The 18,912-nt window shown below is 44.1% G+C and overlaps 3 protein-coding genes across 3 annotated transcripts; all 3 read right to left on the reverse strand.

The window, feature by feature from the left end:
- Nucleotides 1–1,938: 1,938 nt before the first annotated feature.
- LOC132814793 (ferritin heavy chain, oocyte isoform-like) lies at nt 1,939–6,979 on the reverse strand. Its single transcript, XM_060823581.1, has 4 exons — nt 6,958–6,979; nt 2,727–2,809; nt 2,415–2,540; nt 1,939–2,136 (listed from the first exon to the last, which is right to left on the reverse strand). Exons 1-4 carry the CDS (start codon nt 6,977–6,979, stop codon nt 1,939–1,941), a joined length of 429 nt encoding a protein of 142 aa, XP_060679564.1.
- A 936-nt stretch (nt 6,980–7,915) lies between these two features.
- On the reverse strand, nt 7,916–10,598 carry LOC132814792 (ferritin heavy chain A-like). Its single transcript, XM_060823580.1, has 4 exons — nt 10,497–10,598; nt 8,635–8,781; nt 8,358–8,483; nt 7,916–8,071 (listed from the first exon to the last, which is right to left on the reverse strand). Exons 1-4 carry the CDS (start codon nt 10,596–10,598, stop codon nt 7,916–7,918), a joined length of 531 nt encoding a protein of 176 aa, XP_060679563.1.
- Nucleotides 10,599–14,681: 4,083 nt separating this feature from the next.
- On the reverse strand, nt 14,682–16,754 carry LOC132814800 (ferritin heavy chain A-like). The gene is made up of 4 exons (XM_060823587.1): nt 16,653–16,754; nt 15,593–15,739; nt 15,303–15,428; nt 14,682–14,837 (listed from the first exon to the last, which is right to left on the reverse strand). The coding sequence occupies exons 1-4, from the start codon at nt 16,752–16,754 to the stop codon at nt 14,682–14,684; spliced, it is 531 nt and encodes a 176-aa protein (XP_060679570.1).
- Nucleotides 16,755–18,912: the final 2,158 nt, after the last annotated feature.

Here is an 18,912-nt window from a genome sequence, read left to right on the forward strand (position 1 = left end):
CCTTTAAGCGGCAATTGGATAGGTACATGGATGGGTGCTTAATCTAGGATAGATGTTCGGCACAACATCATGGGCCGAAGGGCCTGTTCTGTGCGGTATTGTTCTATGTTCTGTGTTCTATGTTCTATGTACACATTCTCTCTGTGTCTGCGTGCTCCAGTTTCCTCCCACAGTCCAAAGATGTGCAGTTTATGGTGGATTCGTGATGGGAAATTGTCCATAGAGTCCAGAGGTGTGTAGGTAGCTGGGTTAGCCATGGGAAATGAGGGATGTCAGAGATAAGGTAAGAAGGGGTGTATGGGTAAGATGCTTTTCTAAGCGTCAGTGTGAATTCAATGGGCTGAATGGCTTACTTTCACACTGTCGGGATTCTAAGATGGATGACTGAAGATTGAGATTTTAATGAATCGTGTGGCATTTTTCAAACACGTGAGACCAACATAAACAATGGGTAATCACAACTGCAATAGCAACCAGGGTGGCACCCATTCAGAGGGGTAATGATACAACCAGATGGAGCAGAATGTATAAAGATTAAATCATTTGGCTACAATCAGTGCAGATTTACAAGTTGTTAGTTGTCACCCGACTGCTGCTGACAAACGGTTGGAGAATATTGTGGGGGCAAGGAGGGAATATTCAGCTCAGTCATCTGGATTATTTCCTTAAATGTACTAGGAACTTTCTTTTTGGAATTCCTGGGGCAGAATTCCTCTTCCTAATATCTGTACTGGACAAGAACTGAAGGATGCTATTTGATGAGCACTGTGCTCCTGTATTATTTGGCTCCCTTGCAAAAGGAGACAGTAATTATAGGTCAGATTTGATTGAGTGTAGCATGTTTTGGTGATTTGAATCCAGAGACCTTGCACTGAGCTCTGACTGACCAAGGAGGTCACACTAGTTCTCAGGAAGTCTATTCCAGTCAAGTGAGTTCACAACCAGCCCAGTCTGGAACTGTTGGAGAGTAGAGGGTCCCTTTCCTACAAGCCCAGATGAGTCAGCGCTTGTTACAAGTACAAAGCAGCATTGTCTGCTATGAAGACAGCCTCTTAGATGTTGCAGAGCAGTGACATTATGACTACGTTGATGCACCTCAAAAAGGTATAGCATCTTTTCCATGCCACCCATTTCCTCGATTAATCTACTCCCATTTGGGATGTAAATCACCATACTTATCCAATCCCTGTAGTTATTGGAGTGTTGAAAGTGACAGTTATATTCCCCTCCACTACTATCTCTAAGCAGTCCATTCCAGAGACTGCACCCTCTGGCCTCTACATCTCTCCCTCTAAACGTATGCCTGGTCATTTTAGCCTCCCCTACTGAGGGGAGAAAACTCCCTCAATTTCACTCCTACAGAACACTGGAGGGATTGCACGTATTCTGCAAAATGCAGAAACTGCTTTTCCAGTGTTCACACTGTTAACAATGAACACATTTGAATGTTGCTCAATGCTCCAAAGACAGATTGGACATAAAGCAAGCAGTTCTATGGAGAGCATTCCCAGTGAATTAGGAACAGCAGTGGGACTGGTCTAAGTGAGGACTTACCAGGAAGCCAGTGTTGCCATGCTCCCTCAAAAAACCTAGATGGAATAAATCTGTTCACTTGTGCCATGACGACATTTGTGGCCAGTCCTCCTGTTTGGAGAGGAGGAGATTTATAAACCTAGTGTCACCCTCCCCAGAGGGACAATTCAAACTGGATTGAAACCATCTGAATAGCAAGCTCTCAGGATAAATGTTCCTTTTTATTGTGGTAATGGGTTTTCCACAACAAGTTACATCTCATCATACCTCTTCACAACTGACAGACATTCATCCAAACAAGTAAACAAAGTACAATATTGAGCAGTTTATTTACACTTGGCATATTTCATAATAGAGGGCAGGTCACTTTTTAAGAAAAAGTAACCTTACTCTGCACGTCTCCCATTAATACCAGAAGTTACACAGCTTGCTCCCTGCAGTCAGTTCAGTCACTCTCCCCCCCAGGATGAATCTGTCAAACAGGTACTCTCCCAGGCCATTCTCAGGGGCTCCCAGTCTCTTCAGGTTGGTGATGTGATCTCCCAGCTTCTTGATCATCTTCACTTGCTCATCCAAGTAGTGCCTCTCCAGGAAGTCACACAGCTGGAAGGGAAAGATGAAGATCAAATGCATCTTTTTCTCCTCTCCACCCCTCACCCCCACCTGAAAAAGAAATATTCCCATTAATACAGGGGAGTGGATAGTTAAGTGATGTCACAAACTGCTGAGGAGCCTCTTTAAAATCAAAAAGCGCAGGTCTTGGCAACACCAGAAGCTTCTTCCACTCCCATAACACCCTCCACCAGCAGGGATTGATTTTTGATCTGTTATTCAATTTATTACGCTAGAAGCAAAAAAGGTTAAAAATACCAAGAACTCACATGAGGGTCCATGTGGCCAGAGGAGAGTTTGTGCAGATCCAGCAGACTCTGGTTCACATCCTTCTCCATCTGCAGAGCTCTCTGCATTGCCTCCAGACCATTGCCCCACTCATCCTGCTCTGGCTTCTAGAGGAAGTGAAAAACATGGTGGTCACTTTCTTACAAGTGGTGTCCAATCCAGTAAAAGGTGGTCACAAGAAAGAAGAGGGCTGAACAAGGCACAAGTATAAACCAATTCGGTTAAGCCACTTCAAATCCATATTAAGTGAAGTTATTTCTAATTGAGTAGAATAGAAACTAAATTAATCCAACCTTGACATCCTGCAGGAGGACTCGGCCTCCATGTTTATTCTGGAATTCCATCGGTTTTTCAGCGTGTTCCTGTTCTTCATGGGCTGGAGGTAGTCCAGAAAAGTATCACTGGGCTGATCCTATGGAAGGACTCTCTCATGAAGAGCAGTTGAGCGGATCAGGATAATAAGAAAAGACATGACCTGTAACATGTGTTTCTTTGGTAGGTTGACAAGGTGAATGCAGAGAGGCTGGTTCCCCTTGTGACAGTGACCAGGACCAGAGAGCATCATCTCAGAGTAAGACATCATCCGCTGAAGACAGATAAGGAGAAATTTCTCCTCATCACTTCTGAATTTGTGGAATTCTTTATTGCAGAGGGCTGTGATAAGACCATAAGACATAGGAGTGTAAGTAAGGCCATTCGACCCATCGAGTCCACTCCGCCATTAAATCATGTCTGATGGGCATTTCAACTCCACTTGCCAGCATTCTTCCCGTAGCCCTTAATTCCTTGTGACATCAAGAATTTATCAATCTCTGCCTTGAAGACATTTAGTGTCCCAGCCTCCACTGTACTCTGTGGCAATGAATTCAACAGGCCCACCAGTCTCTGGCTGAAGAAATGTCTCCGCATTTCTGTTCTGAATTGACCCCCTCTAATTCTAAGGCTGTGCCCATGGGTCCTAGTCTCCTTGCCTAACGGAAACAATTTCCTAGCGTCTACCCTTTCCAAGCCATGTATTATCTTATACGTTTCTATTTAATCTCCCCTTAGTCTTCTAAACTCCAATGAATACAATCCCAGGATCCTCAGCTGCTCCTTGTATGTTAGACCTACCATTCCAGAGATCATCCGTGTGAATCTCCGCTGGACACGCTCCAGTGCCAGTATGTCCTTCCTGAGGTGTGGGGATCAAAACTGGACACAGTACTCCAAATGGGGCCTAACCAGAGCTTTATAAAGTCTCAGTAGCACAACGGTGCTTTTATATTCCAACCCTCTTGAGATAAATGACAACATTGCATTCGCTTTCTTAATCATGGACTCAACCTGCATGTTTACCTTCAGAGAATCCTCGACTAGCACTCCCAGATCCCTTTGTACTTTGGCTTTATGAATTTTCTCACCGTTTAGAAAGTAGTCTATGCTTTTATTCTTTTTTCCAGAGTGCAAGACCTCGCATTTGCTCACTTTGAATTCCATCAGCCATTTCCTGGACCACTCTCCCAAACTGTCTAGATCCTTCTGCAGCCTCCCCACTTCCTCAGTACTACCTGCCTGTTCACCTAATTTCGTATCATCGGCAAACATCGCTAGAATGCCCCAGTCCCTTCATCCAGATCAATAATATATAATGTGAACAGCTGCGGCCCCAACACTGAACCCTGCAGGACACCGCTTGTCACCGGTTGCCATTCCAAAAAAGAACCTTTTATCCCAACTCTCTGCCTTCTGTCAGACAGCCAATCCACAATTCATACCAGTAGCTCACCTTGAACACCATGGGCCCTCACCTTGCTCAGCAGCCTCCCGTGTGGCACCTTATCAAAGGCCTTTAGGAAGTCTAGATAGACCACATCCACTGGGTTTCCCTGGTCTAACCTACTTGTCACCTCTTCAAAGAATTCCAACAGGTTTGTCAGACACGACCTTCCCTAACTAAATCCATGTCGACTTGTTCTAATTAGACTCTGCTCTTCCAAGAATTTAGAAACCTCATCCTTAATGATGGATTCTAGAATTTTACCAACAACCAAGATTAGGCTAATTGGCCTATAATTTTCCATCTTTTGTCTTGAACCTTTCTTGCACAAGGGGGTTATGACAGCGATCTTCCAATCATCCGGGACTTTCCCTGACTCCAGTGACTTTTGAATGATCTCAACCAATGCCCCCGCTATTTCCTCAGCCACCTCTCTCAGAACTCTAGGATATGTCCATCGGGGCCAGAAGATATATCAATTTTAAGACCTTTTAGCTTTTCTAGCACTTTCTCTTTTGTAATGGCAACCATACTCAACTCAGCACCCAACTCCCTTTAATTGTTGGGATATTACTCATGTCTTCCACTGTGAAGACTGACACAAAGTACTTGTTAAGTTCTCCAGCTATTTCCTTATCTCCCATCACTAGGCTTCCAGCATCAGTTTGAAGTGGCCCAATGTCTACTTTTGCGTGTCAGTTGTTTCTTATGTATTTTACTATCATTTCTAATATTACTGGCTAGCATACCTTCATATTTGATCCTTTCTTCCTTATTTCTCTCTTTGTTATCCTCTGTTTGTTTTTGTAGCCTTCCTAATCTTCTGATTTCCCACTACTCTTGGCCACTTTATAGGATCTCTCTTTTTCTTTAATACATTTCCTGACTTCCTTTGTCAGCCATCGCTGTCTAATCCCTCCCTGGATAATCTTTCTTTTCTTGGGGATGAACCTCTGTACAGTGTCCTCAATTATACCCACAAACTCCTGCCATTTTTCCTCTACTGTCTTCCCCGCTAGGCTCTGCTTCCAGTCTATTTTTGTCAGTTCCTCTCATGCCCTCATAATTACCTTTATTTAACTGTAACACCATTACATCCAATTTTGCTTCTCCCTTTCAAACTGTTATGGATGGGTTGAGATAGGATTTCAAGTTTGCATGAGACAACCAAGGATATGGAGATGAGGATTATCAGATCAGCGATACTCTCATTGGGTGGCAGACAGATCCAATGGGCTGAATAAGCTCCTTCTGCTCCTTTCCACAGGGAGTTACTGATGGCATGTAATGATTGTGAAAAGTGAGAATGGTGATGGGTGTGAAAACAAAGATGCTGCAATGTTTTTGCATTTTTATTGTTTCACAAAGGCATTGAGAGGCACAGTGGCTCATTAGTTAGCACAGCTGCCTCTCAGCACCAGGGACCCAAGATTCCACCCTCAAGCAACTGTCTGTGTGGAGTTTACACATTCTACCTGTGTCTGCGTGGGTTTCCTCTAGGTGCTCCAGTTTCCTCCCACAGTCCAGAGATGAGCAGGCTGCGGTGGATTGGCGATGGGAAATTGTCCATAGAGTCCAGGGGTGTGTAGGTAGCTGGGTTAGCCATGGGAAATGAGGGATCACAGAGATAAGGTAAGAAGGGGCGTATGGGAAAGATGCTTTTAGATTAGATTAGACTTACAGTGTGGAAACAGGCCCTTCGGCCCAACAAGTCCACACCGACCCACTGAAGCGCAACCCACCCAGACCCCTACATTTACCCCTTACCTAACACTACGGGCAATTTAGCTTGGCCAATTCACCTGACCCGCACATCTTTGGACTGTGGGAGGAAACCGGAGCACCTGGAGGAAACCCACGCAGACACGGGGAGAACGTGCAAACTCCACACAGTCAGTCGCCTGAGTCGGGAATTGAACCCGGGTCTACAGGTCTACAGGCGCTGTGAGGCAGCAGTGCTAACCACTGTGCCACCGTGCCACCCTAACTGTGCCACTGTGCTGCCCCTACTGTGCCACTGTGCCGCCCTAAGGGTCACTGTGAATTCAATGGTCTGAATGGCTTACTTTCACACTGTCAGGATTCTAAGATGGATGACTGAAGATTGAGATTTTAATGAATCGTGTGGCATTTTTCAAACACGTGAGACCAACATAAACAATGGGTAATCACAACTGCAATAGCAACCAGGGTGGCACCCATTCAGAGGGGTAATGATACAACCAGATGGAGCAGAATGTATAAAGATTAAATCATTTGGCTACAATCAGTGTAGATTTACAAGTTGTTAGTTGTCACCCGATTGCTGCTAACAGAAACGGTTGGAGAATATTGTGGGGGCAAGGAGGGAATATTCAGCTCAATCATCTGGATTATTTCCTTAAATGTACTAGGAACTTTCTTTTTGGAATTCCTGGGGCAGAATTCCTCTTCCTAATATCTGTACTGGACAAGAACTGAAGGATGTTATTTGATGAGCACTGTGCTCCTATATTAATTGGCTCCCTTGCAAAAGGAGACAGTAATTATAGGTCAGATTTGATTGAGTGTAGCATGTTTTGGTGATTTGAATCCAGAGACCTTGCACTGAGCTCTGACTGACCAAGGAGGTCACACAAGTTCTCAGGAAGTCTATTCCAGTCAAGTGAGTTCACAACCAGCCCAGTCTGGAACTGTTGGAGAGGGTCCCTTTCCTACAAGCCCAGATGAGTCAGCAATTGTTCCTGTACAAAGCAGCATTGTCTGCTATGAAGACAGCCTCTTACAGAAGTTGCAGATCAGTAACATTATGACTACACTGATGCATCTCAAAAGGGAAAGCATCTTTTCCATGCCACCCACTTTTTAAAATTAATCTACTCCCATTTGGGATATATGTCACCATACTTATCCAATCCATGTAATTATTGGACAGTTATCTTTCCCTCCACTACTATCTCTAAGCAGTCCAGTCCAGAGACTGCACCCTCCAGTCTCTGCATCTCTCCCTCTAAAACGTATGCCCTGTCATTTTAGCTTCCCCTACTGAGGGGGAGAAGACTCCCTCAATTTCACTCCTATAGAACACTGGAGGGATTGCACGTATTCTGCAAAATGCAGAAACTGCTAACAGAGTCAGAGTCAACACTGGAAAAGCAATGAAGACATTTGAGCTTTGCACAATGCTCCAAAGACAGATTGGACATAAGCAAGTAGTTCTATGGAGGGCATTCCCAATGAATTAGGAACAGCAGTGGGACTGGTCTTAGTCCAGACTTGCCAGGAAGCCAGTGTTGCCAAACTCCCTCAAAAAAAACCTACATGGAATAAATCTGATCACTTGTGCCATGACTACATTTATGGCCAGTCCTCCTGTTTGGAGGAGAGGAGATTTATAAGCCCAGTGTCTGTTCTTCTCAACATGTCTCAGCCAATGGCTAATATTACACCCTCCCAAGAGGGAGGATTCAAACTGGATTGAAGCCACCTGAATAGCAAGCTCTCAGGATAAACTGTTCCTTTTTATTGTGGTAATGGGTTTTCCACAACAGGTTACATCTCATCATATCTCTTCACAACTGAGACATTCATCCAAACAAGTAAACAAAGTACAATATTGAGCAGTTTATTTAAACTTGGCATTTTCACAATAGAGGGCTGGTCACTTTTGAAAGGAAAGTGACCTTACTCTGCACATCTCCAATTAATACCAAAAAGTTACACAGCTTGCTCCCTGCAGTCAGTTCAGTCACTCTCCCCCAGGGTGAGCCTGTCAAACAGGTACTCTCCCAGGCCATTCTCAGGGGCTCCCAGTCTCTTCAGGTTGGTGATGTGATCTCCCAGCTTCTTGATCATCTTCACTTGCTCATCCAAGTAGTGCCTCTCCAGGAAGTCACACAGCTGGAAGGGAAAGAGGGGAACTGATTAGGTCAAGATCAAATGCACTTTTGCCTCCTCTCTTCCCCACCCCCACCAAAAGAGAAATATTCCCATTAATACAGGGGAGTGGACACTTAAGTGATGTCACAAACTGCTGAGGAACCTCTTAAAGTTTAGATCTTGGCAACACCAGAAGCTAGGTCCACTCCCATACAACACCCTCCACAAGCAGGAGAGGGATTGATTTTTGACTTGTTGTTCGACTTATTACACTAGAAGCAAAAGATTAACAATACCAAGAACTCACATGAGGGTCCGTGTGGCCAGAGGAGAGTTTGTGCAGATCCAGCAGACTCTGGTTCACATCCTTCTCCATCTGCAGAGCTCTCTGCATTGCCTCCAGACCATTGCCCCACTCATCCTGCTCTGGCTTCTGGAGGGGAGAGAAAAGTAGGGGCTTCACATTCTACACTAAATTTAGAGAACTGTGGTGTCAGAGTTACCATAAAAAAACCATAGATGCTGATATGAAGCATTTTAATTCTCAGAATTACTGTCCATCTACAATAAACACCAAACCCAACCTTGACATCCTGCAGGAGGACTCTGCCTCCACGTTTATTCTGGAATTCCATCAGTTTCTCAGCGTGTTCCCGTTCCTCATGGGACTGCTCCTTGAAGAACTCAGCAAAGTGACGCAGGGCAACATCATCCCGGTCAAAGTAAGAGGACTGGGAGGAAGGAGAGAAAAACCAAGTGTCATCTCAAGCTCCAAAAGCAATTCAAGATCTTCAATTGAAATAGTTTTCAAATAGTCAGTCAATATGTAATAGCCCTCTAGTTTTGGACTCCCCGACCCCAGGGAAAAGACTTGGGTGTTTATCCTATCCATGCCCCTCAATTTGGTAAACCTCTAAGGTCACCCCTCAGCCTCTGACACTCCAGGGGAAAAACAGCCCCAGCCTGCTCAGCCTCTCCCTTTAGCCCAAATCCTCCAACCCTGCCAACATCCTTGTAAATCTTTTCTGAACTCTTTCAAGTTTCACAACATCTTTCCGACAGGAAGGAGACCAGAGTTGCACAATATTCCAACAGTGGCCTAACCAATGTCCTGTACAGCCACATGTTCTCCCAACTCCTGTACTCAATACTCTGACCAATAAGTGAAAGCATACCAAATGCTTTTTCACTATCCTAGTGGCCTGCAACTCGACTTTCAAGGAGCTATGAACATGCACTCCAAGGTCTCTGTTCAGCAACACTCCCCGGGACCTTACCATTAAGTGTACAAGTCCTGCTAAGATTTGTTTTTCTAAAATGCAGCACCTCACATTTATCTGAATTAAACTCCATCTCCCACTTCACAGCCCATTTGGTCCAGATCTTGTTGTAATCTGAGGTAACCCTCTTCACTTTCCACTACACCTCCAATTTTGAAGTCATCTGCAAACTTACTAGCCATACCTCTTATGTTCACATCCAAAATCATTTATACAAGTGAAAGTGAGTGGACCCAGCACAGATCCTTGGGGCACTCCACTGGTCACAGGCCTCCAGTTTGAAAAACAACCCTCCACCACCCTCTGTCTTGGACCTTTGAGCCAGTTCTGTATCCAAATGGTTAGTTCTCCCTGTACTCCATGAGATCTAAGCTAGATTCAGCTGAAATTAATTGAAGCTAAGGATTAGGTTTCATGCCAAGAATTTAGGTTTGGCTTGTGTTAGAGTATGTAGTACATCCTGCTTTCAATGCATTAAACCAAAGTGCCCTACGCTCCTTAGTAGAGGAGATTTTTCATTACAGGGTGGATCTCTCCACTATCTCACCCATCATTGAGAGACACCGTCTGACATGGTAGGGTTTACTGCTAGATACTCTTTCAAACATTTCCATGACTGTATTGTATCAGGGAAACAGAGGTACTTCAATTGATTCCAGAATCAAGCAGTTGAGATACTGTCAAATACCATTGAGCAAGTTGTTATACACATTTTTCCATTCCACTAATGAAAACAGTGATCATTCTGTGAATGGAGTCTCAACATCAGAAGGTTGAGAGCTTAACATTCAAAAAGTGAGGGAACAATACTAAGGAGGAGCTGTCAGACTTCAGCAGTGACACTAGAGAATGTGACCTTCTGGCAATAGGTAAGTCCATGGTTTGATACAAAAACCCAAGTATAATTCAGCAACATTCAGTTACACTTCTGGAGTAGGCAGTACTAGAACCTAGGCCTCTTGATTCAGAGGTAGGAACAGTACCACTGTACCACAAGAAGCCCACACTACACCTTAAATAACCAGAGAGCAGCTGCTGTAGTTGTTCACTCAAAGGCTATTCCATGTTCAAAAATCACCAGAACATTGCACAATCCATTTTACCAATACATTAAATCAGCAAACATCCAACTCTTCAGGTTGAAGTGTCAAGTCCACAAGCCTCACCATGGAGAGGTAAACATAGGAGGAATAGAGCTCCAGGTTGATCTGCTTGTTAACAGCATCCTCACAGTCCTTGTGGTAGTTCTGACATACTTGGGAGGCCATCTTCACTATTCCTACTCACTATCACTAAAACTAAATTTATTTCCCCCACTAGTTGTTGTATTTATCCTCCTGGGACATCCTGCACTCAACCAGGGCGTGGCAGCACCAATCATGATTGACAATCCCTGACAGCCGCTCAAGAATTTCCAATAATCCAGGCACCAATGAACACAACAGGGAGGACTGTGAGGGAGGAGCTGAGACCCAGAACCAATCAGAGATCTGGAAGATAGACAGGTTTGAGAGATGAAATTTAATGATATCATTGCTCTTGGAGTAATAGATTCTGTGCACACTCCAAACTAGCTGGATGTGACTGAATGACAAATGAAGTCTCTTGTCATTGGAAACACAATATTCACCTTCTCTCCACCTTTTCCAAACATATGAATGTGTCCCAGAATTTTACCTGACAAATTAAATGCTAAGGTTTTATTTTTGCTAGCTTCAAAATGGACCAAATTTCAAATGTTCATTCATTAATGGGACATGGGCATCGCGAGCTTGGCCAACATTTATTGCCTGTCCCTGGTTGCCCTTCTGTAGGTGATGGTGAACTGCCTTCTTGAACCGAAGCAGTCAATTGACTTAGCTCCACCCACAGGACTGTTAGGGAGGGGGATCCAGGACTTTGACCCAGTGACACTGAAGAAACGCCAATGTATTTCCAAGTCAGGATGGTGAGTGACTTGGAGGGACCTTCCTTGTCCTTGTATATGGTATCGGTCGTGTGTTTGGAAGGTGCAGACTCAGGTCCCGGAGAGAATTACTCTCGTACATCTGGTGGATAGTACACACAGCTGCCACTGAGTGTCAGTGGAAGGGGGAGTGAATATTTGTGGATGTGGTGCCAATCAAGTGGGCTGCTTTGACCTGGGTGGTGTTGAGCTTCTTGTATGTTGCTGGAGGTGTACTCATTCAGGGAATTAGGGAATATTGCATCTCACTCCTGAGTTGTGTTTTGAAGGTGGGAGACAGGCTGTTGGGAGTCAGAGATTGGTTACTTGTTGCAGGATCCTTAGCCTCACTGAATTTATCTGACCAGTCCCGTTCATATTCTGGTCAATGGTAATCCCAGGATATTGATAGTGGGGTATTCAGCCATGGTAATGTTATTGAATGTCATGGGGTAATGGTTAGATTCTCCTTTGGTGGAGGTGGCTGTTGCCTGGTACTTGTATGGCTCAAATATAAATTGTCAATTGTCAGCCCAAACCTGGATATTGTCCAATCCTTACCATATATGGACATGGACCACTTCACTTAATGAGAAATTATAAGCTACTTTGTAAAAGCAGTTGAGAAATAAAACCAGAACATGCTGGAGAGTCTCCGTGTGTCTGGCCGAATCTGTGGGAGGAAGCATAGAGTTAATGTTGTGTCCAATGACTGAGTCAAAATGTGACTCAAATTATTAACTCTGTTTCTCTCTCCAAAGAGGCCGGCAGCTCTGCTGAGATTCTTCAGCAATTTCTGCTGTGGTTCCAGATTTCCATTTTCTGCAGCATTTTGCTTTTTGTTTTATTGAAGTGGTTGAAGTCCAAGGTGAGGTGGAGATGTGTTCCCTTTGATTAACTTCAATGTGAGATAGGCCTGACAGAGTGGCTTTGATTCCCATCTGGAGCCACCAATAACATCATGAGAAGCCTCTTGTGAAAGTTTCCTGTGGGCACAGTTGATGTGTCTGACCAGAAACTGTATTCATGTATTTTTGCTCATTCTGGTCAAACACGATCCAACACACATTGATATCCAGCGGTCACAAAGACCTTATACAAATGGATGGACATCACATGGTCACTCAATTGTTACCAGAGACTTTGAAAAATGCCTTTGGATACTGCCTCTGGGGATAACTATTGACTGATCCTTTAGCTAAGATTACATTGAATTTAGTATCCCTAATATATTCGGGAGCAGGGATGGGGATAGATTCAAAACAAAATCAAGGTGGTGAACAACAAACTCCTACAGATGATTTTCTTCACAATGACAGATGAAATAGGACTATAAATACCTTAGTGAGTTACAAGGACATTAATATATTGTTTCATTGCTGTTCCCATCAAATTCCTAACATACTATTCTATGGGATGTGGGTAATGGCCAGGCCAGCATTTACCCCATTCCTGAAGAAGGGCTCATGCTCGAAATGTCGAATCTCCTGCTCCTTGGATGCTGTCTGACCTGCTGCGCTTTTCCAGCAACACATTTTCAGCTCTGATCTCCAGCATCTGCAGTCCTCACTTTCTCCTCCCCATCCCTAGAGCCAATCATATTGCTGTAGGTGAGTCTGGAGTCCCGTGTAGGCCAGCTCAGGTAAGGACAGCAGATTTCTTTCCCTGAAGAGCATTTGTGAACCAGGTCGGGATTCTCCCTGACAACGGACAACAGCTTCATGGTCCGAGAACGTGGTGCTGGAAAAGCACAGCAGGTCAGGCAGCATCCAAGGAGCAGGGGAATTGATGTTTGGGGTATGAGCCCTCCATCAGGATGAAAGGCTGATATCCGAAATGTTGACTCCAGGGCTGATGGGCCTATACTGTGCTGTAACGTTCTCCTGCTCCTCAGATGCTACCTGACCTGCTGTGCTTTTCCAGCACCACACCTTTTGACTCTGATCCCGAGCATCTGCATTCCTGACTTTCTCCTAGTAGCTTCATGGTCCTCTGTAGACGGGATTCCAGATTTTAATTGAATATAAATTCCAGCAGCTGCAATGGCTGGATTTGAACATGCCCATACTCCCACCCTGGTCTCATGCTGAGGATTAGGTCATCACCTTCACTGTCTTAGACAGCGGCTAACTGCCGTCAGCATCTCTATCCACGTGTACAGGATGGTGAAAGAAATGGAGATAAGCAGAAGGTGGAAGGTACATATGGCGATGAAGTACTACAAAGCACCTAAATACAGCGGTAACGTCATGGGAAACCCTTACTATTGGTTTGCCAAACTGACTGAAGAAAAAAATACTTGGATGTGGAGGAGGGTGAAGGTGAAGCATTTACTTCAGTCCATGTTGAATTCACAATGCCCTATCTAAATTGGTTAATGGGGCACTGTTCCACTCCTGCCAATATCTTAACCTGGCGGATATTGAGGAGTACCTGTCTAGATTATAGAGAGCCTTAAAAGAGCAGGAATTTATTTCAAATAGTGAACATTATGGCCGTGTTCAGCATTGTCCAAGCATCCACTCTTGCAGGTCCTCACTGTGTAGGGTTAAACTTCCCCAGTGAGTCTAATGCAGTAATTGTGGATTGGAGAGAGGGCCTAGGGCCATATGTTAAGACTACTGTGACATTCCACAGATTCACCACATTTTCAGGTTACCTAAACCAGGAAAGCTTTGATGTAGACAAAAAATTCCAACCTTGCAGCTTAGACCATAATATTGACAGGACAGTATCCTCACCACTTCAAGCAGAGCTTAACGAGCTCTGGAGATAAGCCTCCAGGCTTTGCTTCCAAGAAAACCAGCAAGTTTAATACAGGCGTGATTTCAGAGAGAACTGACTGTGAAACTTGCTCTAATTTAAGCTGCAAGGAGTGGGGAAGTTGGTTATGGATTTAAAAAACCAAAACAGCTGAGGTTTTGATCTAACTGGTGATGTTAGATAGTGTTAGGAAAGTTATTGCTAGTGGCACTGGCCCTTACAAACCTCTTCCTGAGCAGCTTTGTGCAAAACTCCTCTTGAAGATCAGAATGTGGTAGAGTGCCCATCTCCCACTGTACTGGGGAAAACATTTACTCCATAAACCCAGCTCTGTACTTGGTCTTATACCCACCTCACATACTATTTGCTGTTGGGGTGGGAGGGGGCTGGAACTCAAATTGAGACAGGGATTAGCTAGTGATCTGGATCAAGAGATCCTCTGACAGCAAGTCCCAGCACAGACCTGTACACACAGTTTGACCCAGTAGTCAAACACACACCAATCCAACAATAAGCAGTTTATTTACAGTTGGTACATTCCATGACCAAGCCCAGGACAGTGAGCTACTTCTACAAGCTTCAGTTTCTATAGATCTCATGCATAGAATACAAAAAAAATGAAGGCTTGCTCCCTACAGTCAGTTCAGTCACTCTCCCCCAGGGTGAGCCTGTCAAACAGGTACTCTCCCAGGCCATTCTCAGGGGCTCCCAGTCTCTTCAGGTTGGTGATGTGATCTCCCAGCTTCTTGATCATCTTCACTTGTTCATCCAAGTAGTGCCTCTCCAGGAAGTCACACAGCTGGGAAGCAAAGGGAAAATCTGATTATGTAAAGATCAAATATTCTCTTCTCCACAAAGACTGGTATTCCCCTCAAATATGGGGAGTGCACAGTTGAGGAAGTGGAGGTTAGTACAATTGCAACATTTAAAAGGCATTTGGATGAGTTTATGAAAAATAGAGCGTTGGGAGGGATATGGGTTGTGTGCAGGCAGGTGAGACTAGATTGGGTTGGGATATCTGGTCAGCATGGACAGGTTGGACCAAAGGGTTTGTTTCCATGCTGTACATCTCTAGGACTCTGACAGTTAAGGAATGTCACAGATTGCTTAACAGCCTCAAGAAGGTGTTCAAATCATTACTGCACCAGAAACTTTGTCTACTCCCAGATTAGACTCAATTTAGATACAAAAATCAGAGGCTAAAAGGCCAAGTGTCTTATCCATTTAACCCAAGAGCACAGACATAGATACATCAAAAACTCACATGAGGGTCCATGTGGTCAGAGGAGAGTTTATGCAGATCCAGCAGACTCTGGTTCACATCCTTCTCCATCTGCAGAGCTCTCTGCATTGCCTCCAGACCATTGCCCCACTCATCCTGCTCTGGCTTCTGGGAGGAGAGAGAAAGGAGAAGGGCTTCACATTCTACAGTTGCATTTGAGACACTGGATTTAGAGAGAACTGTGGTATCAGTTACTGCAATAAGCCACAGACGCTATGAAGCAGCTTAATGCTCAGAATTACTGTCCATCTACAATAAACACCAAACCCAACCTTGACATCCTGCAGGAGGACTCGGCCTCCACGTTTATTCTGGAATTCCATCAGTTTCTCAGCGTGTTCCCGTTCCTCATGGGACTGCTCCTTGAAGAACTCAGCAAAGTGACGCAGGGCAACATCATCCCGGTCAAAGTAAGAGGACTGGGGGGGGGGGGGGGGGGGGAAAGAGGAAGAAGGAGAGAAATCAAGTGTCATCTCAAGCTCCAAAAGCAATTCAAGATCTTCAATTAATAGACAATTTGTAACAGCATACAGCTTAGTTCCCTGCTAAAAAGTCATTAGCTAGATACAGCCAAATTTCATTGAAGCTAAACATTTCATACCAAGCTAAACCTGAATTCTTATGTCAGGTTATGTAGTACATCCTGCTTTCAATGAATTGAACCAAAGTGCCCTCCTCTCAGTGGAGGAGATTTTTCAGAACAGGGTAGATCTCTCCAGCATCTGGCCCATCATGGAGAGACACTGACATGGTAGGGTTTACTGACAGATACTATTTCAAACATTACCATGACTGTATTGCATCAGGGTAAAGAGAAAATGTACTTCAATTGATTCCAGAACAAACAGCTGAGATACTGTCAAATACCATTGAGCAAGTTATTATACACATTTTTCTATTCCACTAACGAAAACAGTGATCATTGCTGTGAATGAAGTCTCAACATCAGAAGGTTGAGAGCTTAACATTCAAAAGGGAGGGAACAATACTAAGGAGGAGCAGTCAGACTTCAGCAGTGACACTGGAGTGTGAACTTCTGGCAATAAGTAGGTCCATGATTTGACACAAAAACCCAAGTATAACTCAGCAACATTCAGATACACCTCTGGAGTAGGCAATACAAGAACCTAGGCCCTTGGTTCAGAGGCAGGGACAGTACTACTAGAAGCTCACACTGCACCTTAAATAACCAGAGAGCAGCTGCTGTAGGAGTTGCTCAAAGGTTATTCCATGTTCAAAATCACCAGAACATTGCACAATCCATTTTGCCAATACATTAAATCAACAAAAGTCCAACTCTTCAGGTTGAAGTGTCAGGTCCACAAGCCTCACCACAGAGAGGAAAACGTAGGAGGAATAGAGCTCCAGGTTGATCTGCTTGTTAACAGCAGCCTCACAGTCCTTGTGGTAGTTCTGACACACTTGGGAGGCCATCTTCACTATCACCTAGATAACTCTAGAACTAAACTTCACTCCCACTAGTTGTATTTATCCTCCTGGGACACCCTGCACTCAACCAGGGCGCGGCAGCACCAATCATGATTGACAATCCCTGACAGCCAATCAGGAATTTCCAATCAATCCAGGCACCAATGAACACAACAGGGAGGACTGTAAGGGAAGAGCAGGGACCCAGAGCCAATCAGAGATCTGGAAGATAGACAGGTTTGAGAGATGAATTTTAATGATATCATTACTTATGGAGTAACAGATTATGTGCACACTCCAAACTAGCTGGATGTGATTGAATGACAAATGAAGGCTCTTATGATTGGAAACACAATATTAACTTTCATTCCACCTTTTCTAAACATTTCAATGTGTTCCCACAAATTAAATACTAAGTATTTATTTTTGTTGGCTTCAAAATTGACCAAATTTCAAATGTTCATTCATTAATGGGACATGGGCATCGCGAGCTTGTCCAACATTTATTGCCTGTCCCTGGTTGCCCTTCTGTAGATGATGTTGAACTGCCTTCTTGAAACAAAGCAGCCAATTGACTTAGCTACACCCACAGGACTGTTAGGGAGGGGCTTCCAGGACTTTGACCCAGTGACACTGAAGAAACGCCAATGTATTTCCAAGTCAGGATGATGAGTGACTTGGAGGGATCTTCCTTGTCCTTATAAATGGTATCGGTCGTGTGTTTGGAAGGTGCAGACTCAGGTCCCGGAGAGAATTACTCTCGTACATCTTGTGGATAGTACACACAGCTGCCACTGAGTGTCAGTGGAAGAGGGAGTGAATATTTGTGAATGTGGTGCCAATCAAGTGGGCTGCTTTGTCCTGGGTGGTGTTGAGCTTCTTGTATGTTGTTGGAGATGTGCTCATTCAGGTAAGTAGGGAGTATTCCATCTCACTCCTGAGTTGTGTTTTGAAGGTGGGAGACAGGCTGTTGGGAGTCAGAGATTGGTTACTTGCTGCAGGATCCCTAGCTTCACTGAATTTATCTGACCAGTCCCGTTCATATTCTGGTCAATGGTAATCCCAGGATATTGATAGTGGGGTATTCAGTCATGGTAATGTTATTGAATGTCATGGGGTAATGGTTAGATTCTCCTTTGGTGGAGGTGGCCATTGCCTGGTACTTGTATGACTCAAATATAAATTGTCAATTGTCAGCCCAAACCTGGATATCGTCCAATCCTTACCATATATGGCCATTGACCGTTTCACTTTATGAGAAATTAAGCTACTTTGTAAAAGCAGTTGAGAAATAAAACCAGAACATGCTGGAGAGTCTCCGTGGATCTGGCAGAATCTGTGGGAGGAAGCATAGAGTTAATGTTGAGTCCAATGACTGAGTCAAAATGTGACTCAAATTATTAACTCTGTTTCTCTCTCCAAAGAGGCTGGCAGCTCTGCTGAGATTCTTCAGCAATTTCTGCTGTGGTTCCAGATTTCCATTTTCTGCAGGATTTTGCTTTTTGTTTTATCGAAGTGGTTGAAGTCCAAGGTGAGGTGGAGATGTGGTCCCTTTGATTAACCTCAGTGTTAGATAGGCCTGACAGAGTGGCTTTGATTCACATCTGGAGCCACCAATAACATCTCACTGAGAAGCCTCTTGTGAAAGATGCCTGTGGGCACAGTTGGTCTGTCTGACCAGAAACTGTATTCATGTATTTACACACATTCTGGTCAAAAACAATCCAACATGCATTGGTATGCAGCGGTCACAAAGACCTTATCCAAATGGATGGACATCACATGGTCACTCAATGATCACCAGAGACTTTGAAAAATGCCTTTGGGCATTGGCTCTGGGGGTAACTATTGACTGATCCTGTATCTAAGATTACATTGAATTTAGTATCCCTAATTTATTTGGGAGCAGGGATGGGGATAGATTCAAAACAAAATCAAGGTGGTGATAAACAAACTCGTACAGATGATTTTCTTCACAATGACAGATGAAATAGGACTATAAATATCTTTGTGAGTTACAAGGACCAAAATATCTAACTTCATTACCATTCCCATCAAATTCCTAACATTCTATTCTATAGGATGTGGGTAATGACCAGGCCAGCATTTACCCCATTCCTGAAGAAGGGCTCATGCCCGAACCATCGAATCTCCTGCTCCTTGG

Source organism: Hemiscyllium ocellatum, unplaced genomic scaffold, assembly GCF_020745735.1.
Source record: "Hemiscyllium ocellatum isolate sHemOce1 unplaced genomic scaffold, sHemOce1.pat.X.cur. scaffold_924_pat_ctg1, whole genome shotgun sequence".
NCBI lineage: Eukaryota > Metazoa > Chordata > Chondrichthyes > Orectolobiformes > Hemiscylliidae > Hemiscyllium > Hemiscyllium ocellatum.